Consider the following 19,790-nt stretch of genomic DNA (forward strand, 5'->3'; position numbering starts at 1 on the left):
CCAAACCTTTTTAATTCTCAGGAGCCTGTAGCCTCTCTCAAGCCAGAGGTGAGGGAAAGTACAATCATTATTAAACTGTATTGAGAGAGGTCTTCTAATTCTTCTCTTTTTAGGAATAAAAGAGAAGATGAAAGGGGAAAAGTTCCCTGTTCCACACTTCTTAAGGCCACAGTTCATATTTAAGGTTCCATTTATGAAGAACACATAAATGCTTAATACATGTTTAAGTGATTGATGAATCAATTATTGTATATTGCTATTGAACTGTTGGTCTCTATAGCTTTGACTTAACCATCTATAATACCTGCAGCTACCGCATGTAGAACCATCGATAATGTTGGAACACAAAGTATTCACGTGCATAATGTGCTTACTATATCCAACATTCATGACTGCTTTATAAATAGTTTATAAATGAAATCTTAATATGCAGTGTAACCTATTTTTAATGCCGTGGCAGTTACATAACCCATCATTTGGCCTTGATTCATCTCAGTTCACTCCAGGCACCTTGCAGAGGTGTCTCTGCTTGTAGCCCCATATCATTTCTCTCTGCATTTTAACCCTCCCTTCTTCCCACTGCTTATTTACCCCTGTGCTGTGTAAATGTGTCTGTGAGGGCTTCAAGTGTCTGTGCAATGATTGAGCTGCACATCAATAACTCCCTCACGCACGTGTACAGACACTAAAGGAAAATACTCCCCTGCCTTTTCTTCCCCCTTTTCAACCCAAACTCATTGCATGAGTTGTCTGGTGTGGCCACACAAAGAGGCAAATCAGACAAAGGGATAGGGAGGGAATGGCATCTGTGCTCTGGGTCTGAGCTGTTAGGAAAGGAGGTGGTAGGGAGATGCCTAAACTGGACCACAGGCAGACTTCGGAGAGCAGAAGGGCCCTGTTTCTGACACAGATTAGTGTTGACATCCTGATAGCCATTAACAAGATGCTCATTGTTAAACTATTTCAATAGTTGGCCTGATTTCTTTCTGGCAGCATCTGCACTTGTTTTCTTCAGATTGAATATATGCTGAAAAGGGGCTGAAATCGCCCTTCTTCAGGCATGGTATCAGAGTACATTGGGCTGAAATGAATTCTTCTCTTCAGAGGTCCCAAAGTGGTGCTATGTTTCCTCATTGTTAACATATGTCTTCCCTTACGCCAAAGTAACTCCTGAGCAGTTCCTGGAGATGTGAAGATGGGGAGGCTAAGAGGATGCTGGGGCAGCCTGTGCTGGTACCAGCCCTTGGAAGAGAAGCACTTGGAAAAGCAACTGCAAACAGGAGGTGGTTGAGAACTGCCTCGCTTTTGAGTATAGTGTGATTTCCCAAGCAAGTCTATGCATGTGATTTATGCCTTCAAGTTTCATTGCTGTAGTTCGTAAAGATATACACTGAGCCTGGAAGGATATTCTGCACTCCCAGACTTGTGTATATTTATCCCTCACATACTAAAATGACAGTGCTGGATTCTGGTGAGATGTCTTCTCCTTGTACCAGGGGTCCTGGGAGCCAGTGGTGATGTCCCATGCAATGTAATGGGACAGGCAACCCAGATTTGTGGGTTCAGATGCAGATTGTGCATCTGGACACATGTTTACAAGTTCCTCAGGCACATGCGTGACTGAATTAGCATTAATCAGTGGATCTAGTGATGTGCTTAACATTAAACACATGCTTAGATATCTTGCCGGATCAGGAACACAGGGAGAATAAGTAATGAATACATGTTAAATGACACCATCTACCTACACAAATCCTACTGGTGTTATGGAATTGGTGCATCATGAATGTAGTAGCCTAAGAGTCACTGGCCTGGGTTCAGCAGCAGCAGTCATTTTTCTCCTTCTTAGTAGATGGTGCAGTGCTGTGGTTTTGACTTTTGGCCTGGAAACAGAGCTGATAACACTGACATTTTTAGTTGTTGCTCAGTAATGTTTACTCTGACCAAGGACTTTGTGAGTCTCATGCTCTGCCAGGGAGGGGGGGAAGCTGGGAGGAAGCAAAGACAGGACACCTGACCCAAATTAGCCAAAGGGGTATTCCATACCACACCACATCATGCCCAGTATAGAAACCGGGGGCAGTTACCTGGAAGGGTTAGATCACTGCTCGGGTCGGGCTGAGTATCGGTCGGCGGGTGGTGAGCGGTTGCATTCTCTTCCCTTGTTATTTCCCTTATCATTATTATTATTGGTGGTAGCAGCAGTGGTTTGTGTTATACCTTAGTTACTGGACTGCTCTTATCTCAACCCATGGGAGTTACATGCTTTTTGATTCTCCTTCCCATCCCTCTGGGAGGAGGGGCAGGAAGGGGGGTAGAGAGCGAGTGTCTGCATGGTTCTGGGTTGCCGGCTGGGCTTAAACCACAACAGTCATTAAAACAAGCAACACCAGATAGTAATAAAATCAACAGGGTCCCATTCAACTGAAATATCACAAGATGCTTTTAAAAGAGGAATGAGAAACAAGTTTAACAACTTCAGGTTTGAAGCATTTTTTTTCCCCAGTAGATGACCAAAGTGTTTGTTAGGAGGGCTCAGATGCAGAGATGCAGAGGAAGGAGAGAGAAAAAGAAAGGCATAAGTTGATGCTTTCTATTAGGATCAACCAAAGAAAAGCAGAAATGCAGTGAGTGGAAGTGCTGATGGGAAGGATGAGGTGAGAAAAAGATGAAAAAACAAGAGCTAAAAAGATGCTGGAAAACCCAAGGATGCTGATGTAAGCCCCAGCATGATCTGTAAAGCAAACAAACACATAGCATTGAACACTGGGCATGAAATCTGTGTGTCTTCTGTATTAAGAAAAGAGCATTTGTGTTTAAAACCTCTGTAAAGCACCTACCTGTAGGAAAGCCTTCAAATGCAATCTGTGCCCAAACAGCTCAGCTGCAAGCCCAGAGCTCTAGAAGTCATGCTTAACATCCCATGTTGCTGGCAGACACTTGTAGTGTGCACAGTGAAAGTGGGATGGATGGATGGATAGTCCCATTTCAGTGAGAGACAAACTGCCCAGACCCAGGAAGGGAGACAAAGGATCCAAGGAAAGAGGAGCGCAGCTGGCTTTTCACTAAGGAAAGCTTAAGATCTTCTAGACTGGGAACCTAAACAGAGGCACCTCAGGACTCTGACAGAAGGAGCTCAAACAAGGCTGGACATCAGATGGTGCACAGAAAACAAGTGCTTCCTGTCAGTCTTCCCAGATATACCACCTCCATAAGTGGTCCTTCTTTCAGCCTTTGAGCTGTTTCGGTAGAGGATGGAGGGATCACAGATTTACAGAATCACAGAATACTTTGGGTTGGAAAGGACCATTAAAGGTTATCTAGTCCAACCCCTCTGCAATAAGCAGGGACACCCTTCAACTAGATCAGGTTGCCCAGAGCCCCATCCAGCCTGGTCTTGAATGTTTCCAGGGATGGGGCATCCACCACCTCTCTGAGCAACCTGTGCCAGTGTTTCAGCACCTTCCTTATCAATATTAGGCTACTGAGGTGTAAGTAACCTTTCACGTGAGCGCATTTCTCTCCTCTCAGCTCACAGTTAATGGACACTGACACAGGAGTCACACATCCTTCATCTGCTCTGACTTCATCTAGGAAGAGAAAGTGTAAGTAAGGCTGAAATTTCAGTTCCAGTGTTAAATGCATCCTTTTGGAGACAGAATGCAGCATCAAGAGATACGTTATTATTCCCAGTAAAACCACAGAAGAACACTATCAAGAGACAGGCAGAGGTGTAAATAACACAGATCAGTATTTATTCAGAGATTTCAATTTACACAACTTACGCTTCTCCAACACATATATTGGACCAACATCTGCTCTCAGCAATAGTGATTTAAATTAGGAATGATTTAATTCAACCAAGTGAGATTGTATCAGATTTACATCTGTGTAACAATGCACTGTTTGGCTCATCGTGTTCAAAATAATAGCTGGGTAGTTTGGAGAGATAAAAGCAAGTTTTCAGTTCGAGGAAAGGAGAGCAGATCAAAAGAAGTATCATCCCTTTTTCAAGTACTGCAAGGACCAATCCTGACAGCAACCCCCGTGACACAGTATTCTCATTTCAAGTACCTTCCCCTGACTCTTTTCCAGATTATGCTGACACTTAAATATTCCCCTTCTGGACAAGTCACAAATGATCCCCAGAAGGAAGAATTTCTTGTGTTTTATCTCTCTCACCAAGACAAGTGGAAGTGTGAGAAAATTGGGAAAGATATCATAAATGCCAAAAGCAACTGAGCATCAAAGTTGACAAGGGACAGAGTGGTCTACCAGATAATGAACAGATAGACCATTAAGGGTCAGCTCACACATAAAAACTTGTATTTATGAGCACATATGGCAGATTTATAATGGTGTATTGGCTACGTAGGAAATAGGCAGCTTGCTTTTGTTATAATGAAACCTGCTCCCATTCCAATAGCTTCAGCAGGCTGTGGATCAGGATGCCTTATAAGTAAACAGCAAAGGAGTGTTGCATCCCAGTATAGGCTTCACAGAACAGTATCTTCTCAGAGGAACTAACCTAAGGAAATGATCCCTTAGATGGGTAAGCAGAAGCATCCTGACTGCAACAGCATCTGCTTTGCAATGTGTTTGTTTCAAATGCAAGTGGTCCTTACAAAGCCTTAGCTGTATTCCTAGCATCTGAGGTTACCTGCTAGGAATACTGAATAAAACACAATCTGGATTTTGCTGTAACAGTGTTGTGTAACACAGTACAGACACACGTGTCAAAAGCAAGCTTTTACAGAGATTAACTGGTTTAATTCCTGCTCTTCTGTGATCTTATCTGTCAGTGTGTACCACCTATCTAGTGACAGAGAATTTAGCCTTATGGCATAATCTGCTCAACCAAGCTCCACCAACACCAAAATCATGCCTAACTTGGCTGGTTGGACATTCTTTCCATGGGTGTCTCTATCCCAGAGCCAATGCTCAAGTCTAAGGAACAGTTTTCTTACTGCACATTGCGTGCTGGCACCCGACAGCGCAGCACATCATTGCAAGCAAATCTTCAGTTGGTCTCAGTTTTCCATCAGTTTAAGACAGAAGACTTCCACTCTGGCATTTGAAGCTGTGTACAGTCATGGCTCAAGAGCAAACACTGGTAACATTGCCAAAATACAGGTTTTTAGAGGTAATACCCTGCATACAGTGGAAATACAGCTATCATGCTGTAGCCATAGTTCCCTCCAATCAGGAATACATTTCTGATTAATACATTACAGTCATTTGCAAACATGCAATGAATTGTATTCTGAGCACTACAGAAAACACTAGACACACCTGGGCATGGTGCAGACAGCCAGAATGCGCTACCTCGGCTAATGCACCACATGAGCAGGATGGACCAGGTCAGGCATGAAGTGGTGTACCTACATGTGGATGAAGCCTAAACAAACAGAAAGTCTACAGGGAGGTTGTGCATGTAGATTCAGCACCTATAGAGCTACCTGGAGCGGCCCTGCCACATCTACCACCACTTTTAAGAGCTGCAGGCTTTTAATTTAAGATAAGATTGAGACAGTTTAGAAACATATGGTCCAACAAATACAACATTAATCATACAGCTAAGACATCTCCCTGCTTTACATGGGGCAAATGCGGGTCTCTTTATACAAAAACACAACCACATAACCAACCAGTCTCAAGCCCAGCCTATTAGCACAAAAAATCTGATCAGAAAAGTTATGAAAACTCACATGAAGTGATATTAATGGTCAGTAATATTAATTCTGGTGGCTCTTTAAGTGTCTTCAAACATTTCAAGTGAATGATGATCTTAAACGTCTTTTCCAACCTATTCTATGAACCTATGAATCTATGACTGTATGAAACAGAACTGTGAAAGCCCAACTTCACAGGCAAGCCCTGGGCAACTCAAAACTTGGCTCATTTCCTTTCTGAAGGACAAAACTCTTTAACTCTTTAGCTGTTCATTGCCTTTCCTCCCTTGTTCACAGATCTACCAAACTGAAGGGAGTGACTTTACCAGGAGCAAGTGGCACTGAGCTCAGGGGAGGAATTGAATAGCTGGAGGCACATTTGCTATTCTTACTTTCAGTAACACAGGAAAAAGCATCACCACTGCTATTTCCGACCAAAGATAACAAATACTCAACAAACAAGTGAACAAGAACAAGCCTGTGAACAAACTTAAGAGAGACCTACACCTCAAGGGTACATGTCACAGGTCCTGTCTCAGCCAGGAGTAATTTCATACAGATGCACAACTCCTGTTGAAAAATGCTAAAATGGGATTATTCAATTTGGAATTGAGACCTTCAAACACATGGTTAAACTCAGCCCTCTTAAATTCACCCCTTGAGACCCTTTCAAACCCACCGATATCAATAGAGTTTGTGGAAGTATAATGCATATATTAGCAGTTTCAAAGGCTTTTTTGAAGCAAAGGAAAACTCTAGCATAGCTATAATCTGTCTCTCTGTCTCTCTCTGAAATTAGCTAAAGCAGCTGCCCAAATGACTATCAGCCAATTCAGAAAGTGTTCAGCTGTTCCTCCAAAGGAGGGACTGTGGCCTGGGGTTGGACAGAAACAAGCTGGGGTCAAGCAGAGGATGTGCCAAGCATTTCTGTGCACTGCGGTTAATCGAACAGCACACAGAGTATTTACAGCTTAGTTTGGACCACAGGCTCCGTAGCACGGATGTGGACGCTAGGAAGGCAGAACCAGGAGAGAGGCAGCTCTCTGCTGCAGTTGTCTTCATGGAATTTGATATCCAGATAGAAATCGCCTGTGTAGAGAAAGAGAAGTGCTCCAAAGTACACAGAGTCTTTGGTCGGCTTCACCTGGAAAAGAGAACATGAAACTCGGTATAATTAAGCCAACAATAGTTTCGTTTTGCAATTCAGTAGCTCCTTCAAATGATCTCAAAGCATCTCAATATTGCCTTCACACACAGAGGAGTAAAGATCTTGTCCCTTTTCTTGCAATGCTAAAACTGGAGCACTGAAAATTAAATCCTGCCCTTATTCTCTCATGCAGCAAAGCTGTGGCACAGCTCAAACCAGGCCTAAATCATATCTCTGAACTCATGTCAAACACATGGTTAAACACCATTTAACAACTTAGTAATAACTAAATTCATGCCCACTTATTATTCAGACACAATCTGACTGCAGACTCTGAACAGGAATCTTTAATATACACCATCACTGAAATAATTAAGTTTAGCAAGAAAAATCCCACAGAAAGTAGCCACCCTGATTTAAGTTGTCCAAATTAAATACAGAGTTCACACTGTTCCTACATTTATGTATCTCCCTTCATCACAAAACCACTTACGATCCATATCTTTACAACAAATAATGTATCTCAGTCCATCGTTTCAGCAAGACACTTAAGTAATTCCCAACTTTCACACTCCCACGACTGTTCAGCATGTGATAATGTTTGAATTAATATCTGTTTCCACAAGATGTTAAAGCCAGTTTCTGGGTGCCTAGAATTGGGTTAAAGTTGTTGCAGATACAAAACATGGAATCAGCACAAAGTCATTCAATTGAATGGAATTTATTCACATAAGTTGGGAAAGGTAATTTCATCCCAGGAGAAAAGAATCAATAAAGGGCACCTGATGCTCCTCAGTACTGGTCTTCCCTCAGCCAAGCCATCTTATTGGTTTCTTTCTGCTTTATGGATCCTGAAACCATCAAGTCAAGATACATTCATGGGGTCATCCCTAATTTCATGGGTAGGCCTGTGTCCATATGTATTATTTTTTTACTCACTGGTAATGAGACTTTCTTTGGTCATCTGCAAAAGCTTCAGTGCTCATCATGTTACAGAGTCCAGTGTTGTTTCCAAATGACAGCATGACCTACCACTGCTCAGCTAAGCCAAGATCCAAACCCAACCACAACAGAAACTCTGGTGTTGGATGCTGAAGCACAGAGCTCTCTACATGTGCTGGACTTGACTGGACTCAGGGGGAGAAAAGAAAGGGACATCACTGGGAATTGATGGGACACTGCCACCTGCAACAGTGAAGGGATAAGGCTAAGGCTCTGATACATGTTATAAGGATACCTGAGCACTATGAAAAAATTGGCCATATGGTAAACTGGGATATCAACAATGGGTGATTAACTGGGAAAGTGTCTATGGACACCCCTTGCTGAAGTACATCTTGCCATTGCATAGGAAGATTAGAACAAAGATGGTGACTAGACCAGCATCCTTCTTCTACGGATGAACCACTAGAAGAAGTTTCCAGGCATGCTAGGCACCTCAAGCTGCCTTCCAGTGAGGAAGGTTTTCTGTAGCGAATGAGCTGTTTGTTTCTGTTTTCTCCTATTCTAGGGGGGTTTTTTGACCTTTATTGCTGGGTCATTTGAGCAGCAGACATACACCATGTAGAGACCCCTGGGGTATCAGGCTTGTTTGTTGAACCCCCCTAAATTGCTGCTCCTGCACAAGGGCCTGGCTGATCACAAGCAACACAACATCATCAGAGCTGGCAGAGCCTAGGCTCCCTTTGGCTATGGTGCTGAGCACTTTTGCTGACCTACAGCAAACTCATATGGGCATCCTATCATCCAAGCGAATGATCAAAGGAGCCACAGCTGTTCTCCTGACCCTGTCCTTGGCATATCCCCTCCTCACTGGGTACAAGTTCTTGCCCTCTGGCATTGCGTCTGGACATGCAGAACAACATCAAGCTGTCTCCCCTCTTGTTTCCTTCCCCTCCTGCCTTATTTCCACCTCACTGGAACTGATGTGGACTTGCATCAGAGGCAGACACTAATGCTAGCAACGGGTGGAGGCAAACAACAAATGGAGCCTCCTCAGGACCCATACCTTTTTCAAGCTCTCAGTCTATATTTCCTAATCTAGCTGCACCATGAGGAAGCATCTGTAACAGCATTGATCAGAACCCTTGACAAGTAGGAAGGTGGCTTCAGGCATCGATGCAACCTTTTCACTCATTTAAAGTTCTGCCTATGTGGTTGCTCATTCCTCCTGCCTTTACAGCATGAGTCTCTGCACCAGTTGTAGAATCACAAAATCATAGAATGGTTTGGGTTGGAAAGGACCTTAAGATCATCCAGTTCCAATCCCCCTGCCATGGGCAGAGACACCTCAGACTAAACCATGTTGCCCAAGGCTCTGTACAACCTGGCCTTGAACACTGCCAGAGATGGAGCATTCACCACTTCTTTGGGCAACCCATTCCAGTGCCTCACCACCCTCAGTAAGGAATTTCTTCCTTATATCTAACCTAAATTTCTCCTGTTTAAGTTTAAACCCATTACTCCTTGTCAACGAGAACAGCCAATGAGGCAGGTAGTGGTATGTGTCCTGTTCTGCCTGCACCCCATCTCTCTGTATGCAGTACGCACAGACTAGTCAACAACGTTCATGGTTTGGGGACCAATCTGTATGGCCATTTGCACACCACTTCTCTAATCAACACCTGTGGTTTGGGAAGAAACAGAGAAGCAAAAGTAGCTTGAAACCTCTGCACTGTTGGGATGCAAGTGGCTCTGCAGAAGTTACAAGAAGTTTCTTCCAAAATAGTAACCATGAAAAGTAAGCCTGCCTCTCTAGTGGGGCTGCCTAGAAACATTCCCAGAAGACCATAGGTACATCAGCAGCAGGAAGGTCAGTAGAGGGCCAGATCCAACCCAGCTGGTGTACCAGACACAATACTGATTTTGAAGTTAATTCACCTACATTTAGGTGTCTCTCTACACACCAGGTATCCAAGCTCCTATTACAATAACAAGACACCTAGTCAATGCAGCCACCGGAGCAAACACAGAATAGTCTACCCAGCCAGACTAAAGTCAGGATACAGTTGCCTAAATACAGGCATCTCATCACATTTTGGATGATCTAAGACATTGAGACATGTGCACAGCACTGGCAAGATTTAAAGGATGATTTACAGGATTTCTGGCAGGAGGTGGAGGCCAGATGGGATACCCACAGCACCTAAAGGATGGTAGAGACCTACTTTTAGGCAACAGAATCTCACCCATGGTGTCTATGTTAGTGTAAGCCAGGTTCTACTAGCTGCAGACTACATCCTCATTGACTAATGGGAGCTTAGCTGGCCAGCATCCCATGGTGACACCTACTCATTCAGATGTCTCAGTCTGGAACTGAATCCACCCAAATGTCTGTAGAGTGGATGTCCACATCTGAGTCAGCCGTTCAACACAAGGATTCATCTGATCAAACGTAGAATGAGGTAATCCCAGAGTTATATAATGGTTTGGGTTGGAAGGGACCCTAAAGCTCATCCAGTTCCAACCCCCTGCTATGGGCAGGGACACCTTCCACTAGAGCAGGTTGCTCCAAGCCCCTGTGTCCAACCTGGCCTTGAACACTGCCAGGGATGGGGCAGCCACAGCTTCTCTGGGCACCCTGTGCCAGCGCCTCAGCACCCTCACAGGGAAGAGCTTCTGCCTAAGAGCTCAGCTCAATCTCCTCTCTGGCAGGTTAAAGCCATTCCCCTTGTCCTGTCCTTACAGGCCCCTGTAAAAAGCTCCTCTCCAGCTTTTCTGTAGACTCCCTTTAGGTTCCAGGAGCTGATCTAAGGTCTCTCCAGAGCCTTCTCTTCCTCAGGCTGACCCAGCCCAGCTCTCTCAGCCTGGCTCCAGAGCAGAGCTGCTCCAGCCCTTGCGGCATCTCCATGGCCTCCTCTGGACTCTCTCCAACCCCAAAATACCCCCTTAAGCCCCATCAACCCCGATGACTTGCTCTCCACTGCCTGCAAAGGGAGCTCAGGGTGACTTGTTTAGACGTGTACACAAGTCACATGTTTCTACCACTGATTGCAATGCATGATCCAGCTACCCTACAAGAAACATGAAGATCACATACTTGTGCCTGATTCAGACCAAATTTGTATCGTCAATCAATCTAGCAGCACACAGCTCTCACAGTGTCACTGCCTAGATATGTGCCTATATGTTGTGCTGATCTGGGATGCTGTTGAATACATGCTTGCTGAGTTGAACCAGAGCTGAAACAGCTTTTACTAAAATTCTACCAAACCATGGAAACCAAAGATGGGAAACTTCTACCCCAGAAAAAAATGACTGAAGTATCAAGAAAAAGATGCCCACATCACCCCTCTGTTCCACTGAGATAGAAGAAAAACTAAGTTTCTACCTCTATCCTAATCCTTCCCCGCTACCATGTGGGACTGCGATTGCATAGAACTAATTATTCCTTATTTTTCCTGCTGTAGTATTTAGGGAGCTCAGTTGGAGATTAGGGCTAGTGCCAGCTACTGTTCACTGCCCCAAAGAGTTTACAGTGTGAGGAAGATGGTGCCAAGAAAACTAACTTGTTCCAGATGGGCTTGCCAGAAGTGAGGAAATGTTCATCATAGCTCCTGAGATGATTCAAAATGACCATCTACTAATGATTTTCTCCTCATCTCCCACTGCCAATCAGTTGAGCTAGTGCTTGATAACACACGGAGTTAAGAAAGCTGCTTGAGAATAGTAATGGCAAAAGCAGGAGCAACAAGGAAGGACAAAGGAAGGTAGATAAAGTAATTTCTACAGAAGATACAGTTTTTGGTTTTAATTTGGAAAGAATGAACTCTGTTCAACTAATTAGTAAAAAAAAAACCAAACCACCAAACCCAGATCAGCACAAGGATGCTGGGGATGGACTCTTCATCAGGGACTGTAGTGACAGGACAAGGGGTAATGGGTTCAAACTTAAACAGGGGAAGTTTAGATTGGATCTAAGGAAGAAGTTCTTTACTGTGAGGGTGGTGAGGCACTGGAATGGGTTGCCCAGGGAGGTTGTGAATGCTCCATCCCTGGCGGTGTTCAAGGCCAGGTTGGACAGAGCCTTGGGCGACATGGTTTAGTGTGGGGTGTCCCTGCCCATGGCAGGGGGGTTGGAACTAGATGATCTCAAGGTCCTTTCCAATCCTAACTATTCTACGATTCTATGATTCTATGATTTATAGAATCATAACAACTAAGAATTTTTTATAATATGGCTAAAGCCAAACATCAGGCTGTGAGTATAAAGATATAAATCAATGCAATGTATTTTAATGGATGGTGGGAGCACCATGTTATCTTATGTTTCAAAACCCCACACAGAACAAAGATATCTGCTATCTAAATGATAACTGATGAAGCCTCTTTTTCTGTTAAATGCAGGCATAGAAAAGTAAGGTTAACCAACTTAGAAGTTGTGCTTCAAAATAAAGATTCTACTTAATTTAAAATGCATGGAAATATCTCAATATCCTTTAAATCTTTCAGTAAAAAGAATTTGCTTTTTGAAGTAGTATATCCCAGCAGAGACTTTGTGACACAAACTCAGACTGCTGCACTGAATTGAAGTAAGGGCACAAAAAGGTGAATAACCACTCACTATGTTACTTCCAAGATAAATCATCTAACCTGGACTTCAAGCCGCAAGAAAGAGAAATACGAAATCGTATGACTTTTACCCTTTAAACAATTTATATTCATGCTGTGAAGCAGCATGTGCATGCTGAAAATGCCTGTGTATATCCCCTGCCTCCCAGGTAGCAGCAGAAACCGATCTGAAACTTTTTAGTCTGGAAACAAAAATAACTGTGATTTGCTGAGCATGAGGCTTAAGATGAAACGAACATTAGGAAAGCAGAACGTGTTTGGGTTCTGTTTTATTCCCCAGAGAAATCACATTCCGCTGAGCACCAATAATGGAGTTTCTGCAGCAGAGTAACTACAGACCACATTTTCAAGATGTGAGAAGGATCTTGTCCTGATGCTCCTACTTGGTTCTTGACCATCCACTACTGACATGCCAAACCATATGCTAGTTCTCCATCCTTCCTCGCCCCCAGCTCAGCAGCGCAATAAATCATGTCACCACCTCCTTGCCAGAGCCAGTGTAAAGTCAGCCCAATTAGCTTAAACTGCTGACAAACGTAGTTTGTGCTAAACTGGCCAACTTTGCAAGAAAACAAATGCTCAAACCATCTCTCATGATGGGTGCTGGGAGGAAGGGAGCATCTTCCTGCAGAGGGGCAGAAACAAGCAGCTGGGAGAAAGTAGCATCCCAATTCACCTCCATTTAACAAGTGAAATGATTGTGGCTCCATGACCTTGGTTTATAAGAATAATGGGCCCATGTTTAATAGCACTGAGTTACACCAGCAGGGAATCTGGCTCAGTGTCTCAGCTTTCACTTATATAAAAAGAGGAACTCCGAATCTCTGTCATCCAAACATGAGATTCTTTGGTTTCTTAACCAGTATTTGCCCGAGTTTCTGCCAAACTCAGACCACAAACACAACTCTTGGCTTGTTCATTCTTCCCTGAAGCATCAAATGCACAAACCAGCACTTTCTTCTTGTCCCCAAACCAGGTGGGGCTTTCTGAAATCTTTTTTCCATTACTGAATTAGTTATTATGGGGGATGAAAGGCTCTCTGACAGCATTAGATACACTGTCTGAAGAATTTTCTTCCATGAGCAGGGCTCTATGCCTTAAAGAAATATGACTAAGCATTTTCTCCACTATCATGTATAGCACAAGTATCAATACTACATACCCCAAAATGTAACATTTCTCACCCAAGAGCCGACATTTTCTTCATTTCACCTTTCTGGATGAAAAGGAGAACAAACAGCAGAAAACAACTCTATTTTTAACTTTTTGGGGACTTTGTTTACAGGAGAAATATTCCACAATGGAGCAAAAGCAGGGTTTGTAAGGTAGGAGAAGGCTGCCTGGGCAGGCACAAGAGATGTGACCTCCTGACTCCTTGCCCAGTAGGAGACTCAATCAGAAGGTAAGAATAGATCAGGCTGACACCTCCTTCTCCCCTCATTAGCCTGGAGGGTCAGGCCCTTCAGCATCCAAACACTGCCACTGTGATTGAAAAGCCCACATTGTCAGAGTCAAAGAAAGCCATTTCTTGATGATTTCTGTTGACATATTTAAAGTATTTAGCTAAGAATACAGTTGGCCCCCATTAAAACTCAAGTTGATAGTGAATTCCATGATGATTAGCTTTTTGAAATGTTTTCTTCCCATGATGAGCAACTGAAGAATATGCATGGTGACTATCACTGTGGCTAGCTTTTAATTTCTTCTTTACTAAGGTTCACTTATATATTCAGTTTTGACAGGCACATTTTATTAGTGATCTGAGGAGCTGACCTAAGCAAAGGTCCTAAGCACTATCCCAAACACCCTCTTCTTCATGTTTATTTTATAAGTTACCAGAAATACTGTTTATTCCTCTCTGCAGTACTGTCTGTATGTTCTTCATTCCTTTTTTTATCTTTTGTAGCAGTTTTTTTGGGAAGGATGTGGGAGAAAGTAGTTTGGTATCTTCAGTTTCTTGCCTTAGGAGCAAAAATCTGCCAGACTTGAATTGTCCAAAGAAGAAACTGAGAGAAAAAAATCAAAATCTCAATTGTTCTAAAAAAGGACTTAGTTTTCCCTCATTTTAAGCATGTTTTCTATTTTTCTTTATAGTTTTATAACAGAATTCTAAGCAACAAGGAAATGAACCAGCTTCTCATATTGGTCATTAATGTTTAGTGTTTTCTTTTTGCAGTCTGTTGCAATTCCTCAGGACCTGACTACAACTGATTTGCTGAGTTCCTTGCCTCAGCCTGAGGAGTATTTCTTAGGGACTAGAGAGGAAAAGTTACTTAAAATCTATTACTGCAGCTGCAGTGGGTGGCTCAAGGGACTGGCAATATGGTACTAAACATTTTAACTAGGTTATCTACTCACATTTATTCAGATCTAGAGTGACCAAAGGTCACTTGGTCTGATAGTTTACAAGATAGGAAATTAGTCAGAAACCATTGCAGGGAGATTAATCTACATGCTCAAACTTAGCAGCACCTTTAGCAATAGTTGGCATAATCATGGCGCTTTCCAAGACTTCATCTGCTTTAAAACACTCAGTTGAATAATGAAGCCCGTTACAAATACACATCATCCGGAATCATGATAACACATGATAGAAAGACTTACAGAATCAATGTAGAAGGTGTTGGATCCCACAAAGGTGATAGCGTCTTGCAGCTCATAGTTGTGCACCCCATTCTGGTAATCCTGGTAGGGCATCACGGTGAGAGCGAAGGGCCCCACACTGTGTTTGCTCCAGTTGGTCAGCTTCACCTGCAGCGAGACAGGGTCTCCCACTTTGCAGTTCACCACGATATCACAGTCACAAAGCTGGCCATCAACAAGGATATCTGCAAATCAAGAAAACAATCTCTCAGAATACTGGCCTCTTGGTTTAGAAAATGAATTAATCTTGATAGGAAACTGAACGAGACAAGGTAACCTCAATGAAACCAAGAGTGAATGACATTAGATTAACCTAATAACCATCAAATAATGGTTAACATTAGGAAAGAAAACCCAACGCTGCAGTGTTGTGTAGGGTCATGTTGCAGGGCAACTACTTCCTAAAAACAGTTCAGTTAAGTCTGATACATGTCCACAGCTGTTAAAATTGCTGTTGAAAAGCCCAATTCCAACCTACATACAGGCACCCGAAGATACTTTTTTAGTCTCCTCCATTGAAGCCCAATGCCATAGACAACTTCTCATGCTCCTCCTGCAGATCAACAGCATTAAATGAATGGAAATACAAACAAGAACCATCGATACAAATGGTAGCTAGATAGATCCATGTTCACATGCTACAGCCAGAGAAAATCCTCCTGTACGGAGGTGGCCTTTTGGAGCAGGACAGACACTGCCAGAATTTGCAATGTAATACATATACTAAAGCCCAGCTTGTAACGAAGAAAAGGGATTTAAAAATTATACAGCAGTACCACAAGCTTGTTCACTCCTTGCACTTTAATTCATTGTGGGATTTCTATTTTTAACTTTCTACTTTTCTTTCCCTTACTGGGGTAGCAGAAAATATAAAGCCTCTAAATTGGTTACTGCTGGGACAATGACAGCCAGAGTAATGTGTCCACTAACCTTCTCCATTTGCTTATACAGAACCAAAATGTTTCATTATCACCACACTATGAAATAGCTAGTCCAATTCCCCACTCTGAAAGGGCTCCCAGTTGTGCAGTATTGCTGTATTTTTCAGATGAGGTTATCTCCGATGCACTATTAATACAAGAACATTTCTATTTCACCATGGGTTCATGTTCAAAGATAAGAGAAAGCCCTTGGCACATGTAAGAAGGCATCCTCTGTGTGAATACCTATCCCCACAATCTCATATGCCCATGAGGCATTTTGATCACTCCAGCTCCTCCTCAGTTGCTTGCCTTATGACATACAGAATATTATTTTCTGCCAACAGCATCAGATTTACATTAGTAATATCCCCCCTTCAAGAACAGACACTACTTTTATGCTTCAGGAGCTTTTGCAGAAAAGAATACAAAAACAAAAAAAAACCAAAGCAACATTTTACACCAAAGTGGGTTTTTTTACTTATTTTTCTCTGCTGCCTTAGACGAAAAACCCACAAAATTATGCACGTTCTTGTGATGCCCTTTAGCCTGGCAAACTGAACAAGCTTTAATGCAGCAACTGGAAAAAAACTCTGTAAAGCTAGTGCCAAAGACAAAACAAGCTCAGAAAGGGACACATATTCCTGAGGTCAGGTCAGCAAAGCTCAGCTACCCAGATGAAAATCCCTCCTTGACCAAAGGTGTCCAAGTGCAGCCCCAAGTCCCAGACACAAGAGGCAGAGCAAGCACAAAGCAACCCAGCACTGCTCAAGCTGCAGCTATCCAAAACCTGTGCCAGTGTCCCAGCTGGAACAGTCCTTGTGCCACAGCCTTTTCTTTCCAAAGGAGATGCCCAGTTTTTGACAAGAGCACTGGTGAGGCCACATCTGGAGCACTGTGTCCAGTTCTGGGCTCTTTGGTACAAGACAGACATGGACATAACGGAGAGAGTCTGGTGAAGGGCCATGAAGATGATGAAGGGCCTGGAGCATCTCTCCTCTGAGGAAAGGCTGAGAGAAGTGGGACTTTCCAGGCTAGAGAAGAGAAGGCTCATGGGGGATGTCACCAATGTATACAAACACCTGAAGGGAGGGTGCAAGGAGGACAGAGGCAGGCTCTTTTTGGTGGAGCACAGTGACAGGACCAGAGGCAATGGACGCAAACTGAAACACAGGAGCTTGCTTTTGAACATCAGGAAATATATTTTTGACTGTGAGGGTGACCGAGCACTGGCACAGGTTGCCCAGGAAGGTTGTGGAGCTTCCATCCTTGGAGATATTCAAAAGCCATCTGGACACAGTCCTTGGCAAATGGCTCTAGGTGGCCCAGTTTGGGCAGCGGGTTGGACCAGATGACCTCTAGAGCTCCCTGCCAACCTCAGCCATTCTGTGATTCTGTGAAAGGAAGTTAGAATCACTACTGAATTTTAGGAAAGAGCTAGAAAAACTGTTTGGCATTGTATACTTTGCCATAGCACACTCTAATTTGTTATGGGCTCTCCTGCCTAAGATGATTCAATTGCTTCTTGCAGGACTGCCCTAAGACCATGGAGGTAAAGTAGTGGTTATAATGGTATTGCACTATCTGGAAAAACATAACAATGTGTGTGTGTATAATCATAGACTCGTAGAACAGTTAGGGTTGGAAAGGACCTCAAGATCATCTAGTTCCAACCTCCCACCACAGAAGTGAAGTCCAGTTGCTTGTATTAATTCATTACCTTATATCAGTTTATGTTTTTATCCCTGCAAGGTAAGTGCTTTCATTAAAAAAACCTCAAGCATATTCCCAGATCAGCAGGAACCTTCAGAAATAGCAAGTCAGATGGACAAATCTTCATTTTCAAGCTACTCATCAACTTGCCTTTTAGCTCTAAATTCGAAGTTCTGCTGTAGTTGTGAATGAACCCTTTGCCCTCTGTCTCCACCTTTTTATCTAATAATAGTTCAGAGCATTGCTGCCTAATACCCTCATGTGAAAATAGAAAATCCAGACAAAAGGGAAGCAATTAAGTCTGGCTCAACCAAATTAATTTTCTTTCTTATCCCCCCCCACCGCCCCAAATCAATTCATTTAAGATCGATTTAAGAGCATGTGTGTGCGCACGTGCTCGCGTACATATTGAGAGATTATATCCTTCCCTCCCCGCACACCTTTCCCTCCTGCAGCACTGAAGCCAAGGATATCAGTGAGATGTCAGATGAGAAAACACACATGGCTGGCGTGCAAAATACTATGGAAAGGAGTGTTTAAAAACAGTCCCCTTTCATCAGAGAGAACAGCTTGGTTTGACAGGCAGCTTTACTCCCTTCCTGACACAGAAAACATCTCATGGACCATACGGATTTGCTTTAATATTTTCATCCATGAACAGAGGAAAAGCCATGTGTACGGGGTCCCGTTTCTGCAGATTCAGCTCACTCACACAGATGGCGTATAAAAACTGAGACTGCTCACACCACTGCTGTGACAGTGAATCATTATTGGCTTCGGTATACAGGAGCTCTGAATCAGAAGATACAGTCGCTAGCACAGAAGACAGTGGTGGCCGTATCTCCATTCTCCAAAGATTCAGATACAAGAGAAGGACCAAGTATAATGCAAGCAGCATACATAAATTACATTAAAAAAGATGGAAGTGTAAACTCTGGCTGTCAGGGCAAAAAAAAAAAGAACAAAGACCTGGCAATCTCCTTCTAATTAAAAGTTAAATCCTTATAAGTACTTTAATAATCCAACAGAAGGCTGCTTTTTTATACTCCGCTCCTTTCCTGCTCATTTACATACACATCCACTATATTGGCATCCTTGGTGCCAACATTATCCTGCAATGCTTGATAGCCATGAAGAAAGAAAGACACAGTTTGTGCCATGCACCCATGAACAGGCATCAGACCTCTCTATGATGTTCTCTAAGTGTTTATTGTACCAAGGCAGAAAATGTTGTCTAATGCATTTGGAAGGCAGAGGATGAAGATGATGGCAGTGAAGGTGATTGGAAAGCCTTGCTTTTTCACTGATGGCCTTAGTCAAGCCTTTTAGGATCTCTATGAATTAATCTTTTGGCTGGAAAAACTAGTTCATGGCCCAGCTGATAGGTGATGCTTACTGACATCACAGGAAGTCTGGGAGACCATGAAAATAATACTTTAGAATTCTTTTAGCATCTTTCTTTTGGGATCTTAAAACTCTCAAGAAAAGGGAATGAATGTTACTAACAAGAAGACAACTACTCCTCCACAGGAAAATCATCATTTACCATCACCTGCCCGGCGCACTTCTGTCTGTATCACCCAAAGGAGCACCTTGGAAATGAATACCAAACATTATCAGCACTTCGTGTTATTTACTCTGCTCATATTAACACATAGAAAGTTGTTCTTGTGACTTTGTCAAGTTTCCCTGTGAGTGCTCCCAACTCACGGGCCCACTTGTATGTCAAGAGTCCTGAGCCATGGCTAATTGCATTTCCACATCCAACTCCCTGTTTGCCACTATGAAAGTTTAATTTTGGAAAGCCGCATACAAATACATGTTTAATCTCAATGGAAATGCATATTCCGGCAATGTTTACTCTTCTCACTCGAGTTTGGGTTGATTTTCAAAAACAGGCTGCAGAGGAAGGCAGGCAGGGTGTTTGTGCTCATCTCTGCAGTGTGGGATGGAGAAATTTCCATTGGATATTTGCTTTCAAACGGGATGTTGAATTCCTAGCTGATGCAGATGCACTGGCCCTTGCCATTCAGTGCAGCTGAGAACCCGGTTCAAGACTTCAAGCAAACAGCTCACAGAGGCATGGCTTTGCACAACAAGTAGGTCAAGGCAAGAGATGCCCAA

At 43.1% G+C, this 19,790-nt stretch overlaps 1 protein-coding gene across 1 annotated transcript in view; it reads right to left on the reverse strand.

The window, feature by feature from the left end:
- Positions 1 to 6,636: 6,636 nt before the first annotated feature.
- The window catches only part of TRAPPC9 (trafficking protein particle complex subunit 9), a gene marked incomplete at its 3' end in the record, with an annotated part of 503,806 nt that continues 490,652 nt past the window's right edge, over positions 6,637 to 19,790 (reverse strand). Inside the window, exons 23-24 of the mRNA XM_080610640.1 lie at positions 14,995 to 15,218; positions 6,637 to 6,816 (exon numbers count right to left, since the gene is read on the reverse strand). Coding sequence (XP_080466766.1) covers positions 6,637 to 6,816; positions 14,995 to 15,218 — 404 coding nt within the window. The remainder of the gene's footprint in view (positions 6,817 to 14,994; positions 15,219 to 19,790) is intronic.

This window comes from Psittacula echo (genome assembly GCF_963264785.1).
Source record: "Psittacula echo genome assembly, chromosome: 2".
In the NCBI taxonomy this organism is placed as follows: domain Eukaryota; kingdom Metazoa; phylum Chordata; class Aves; order Psittaciformes; family Psittacidae; genus Psittacula; species Psittacula echo.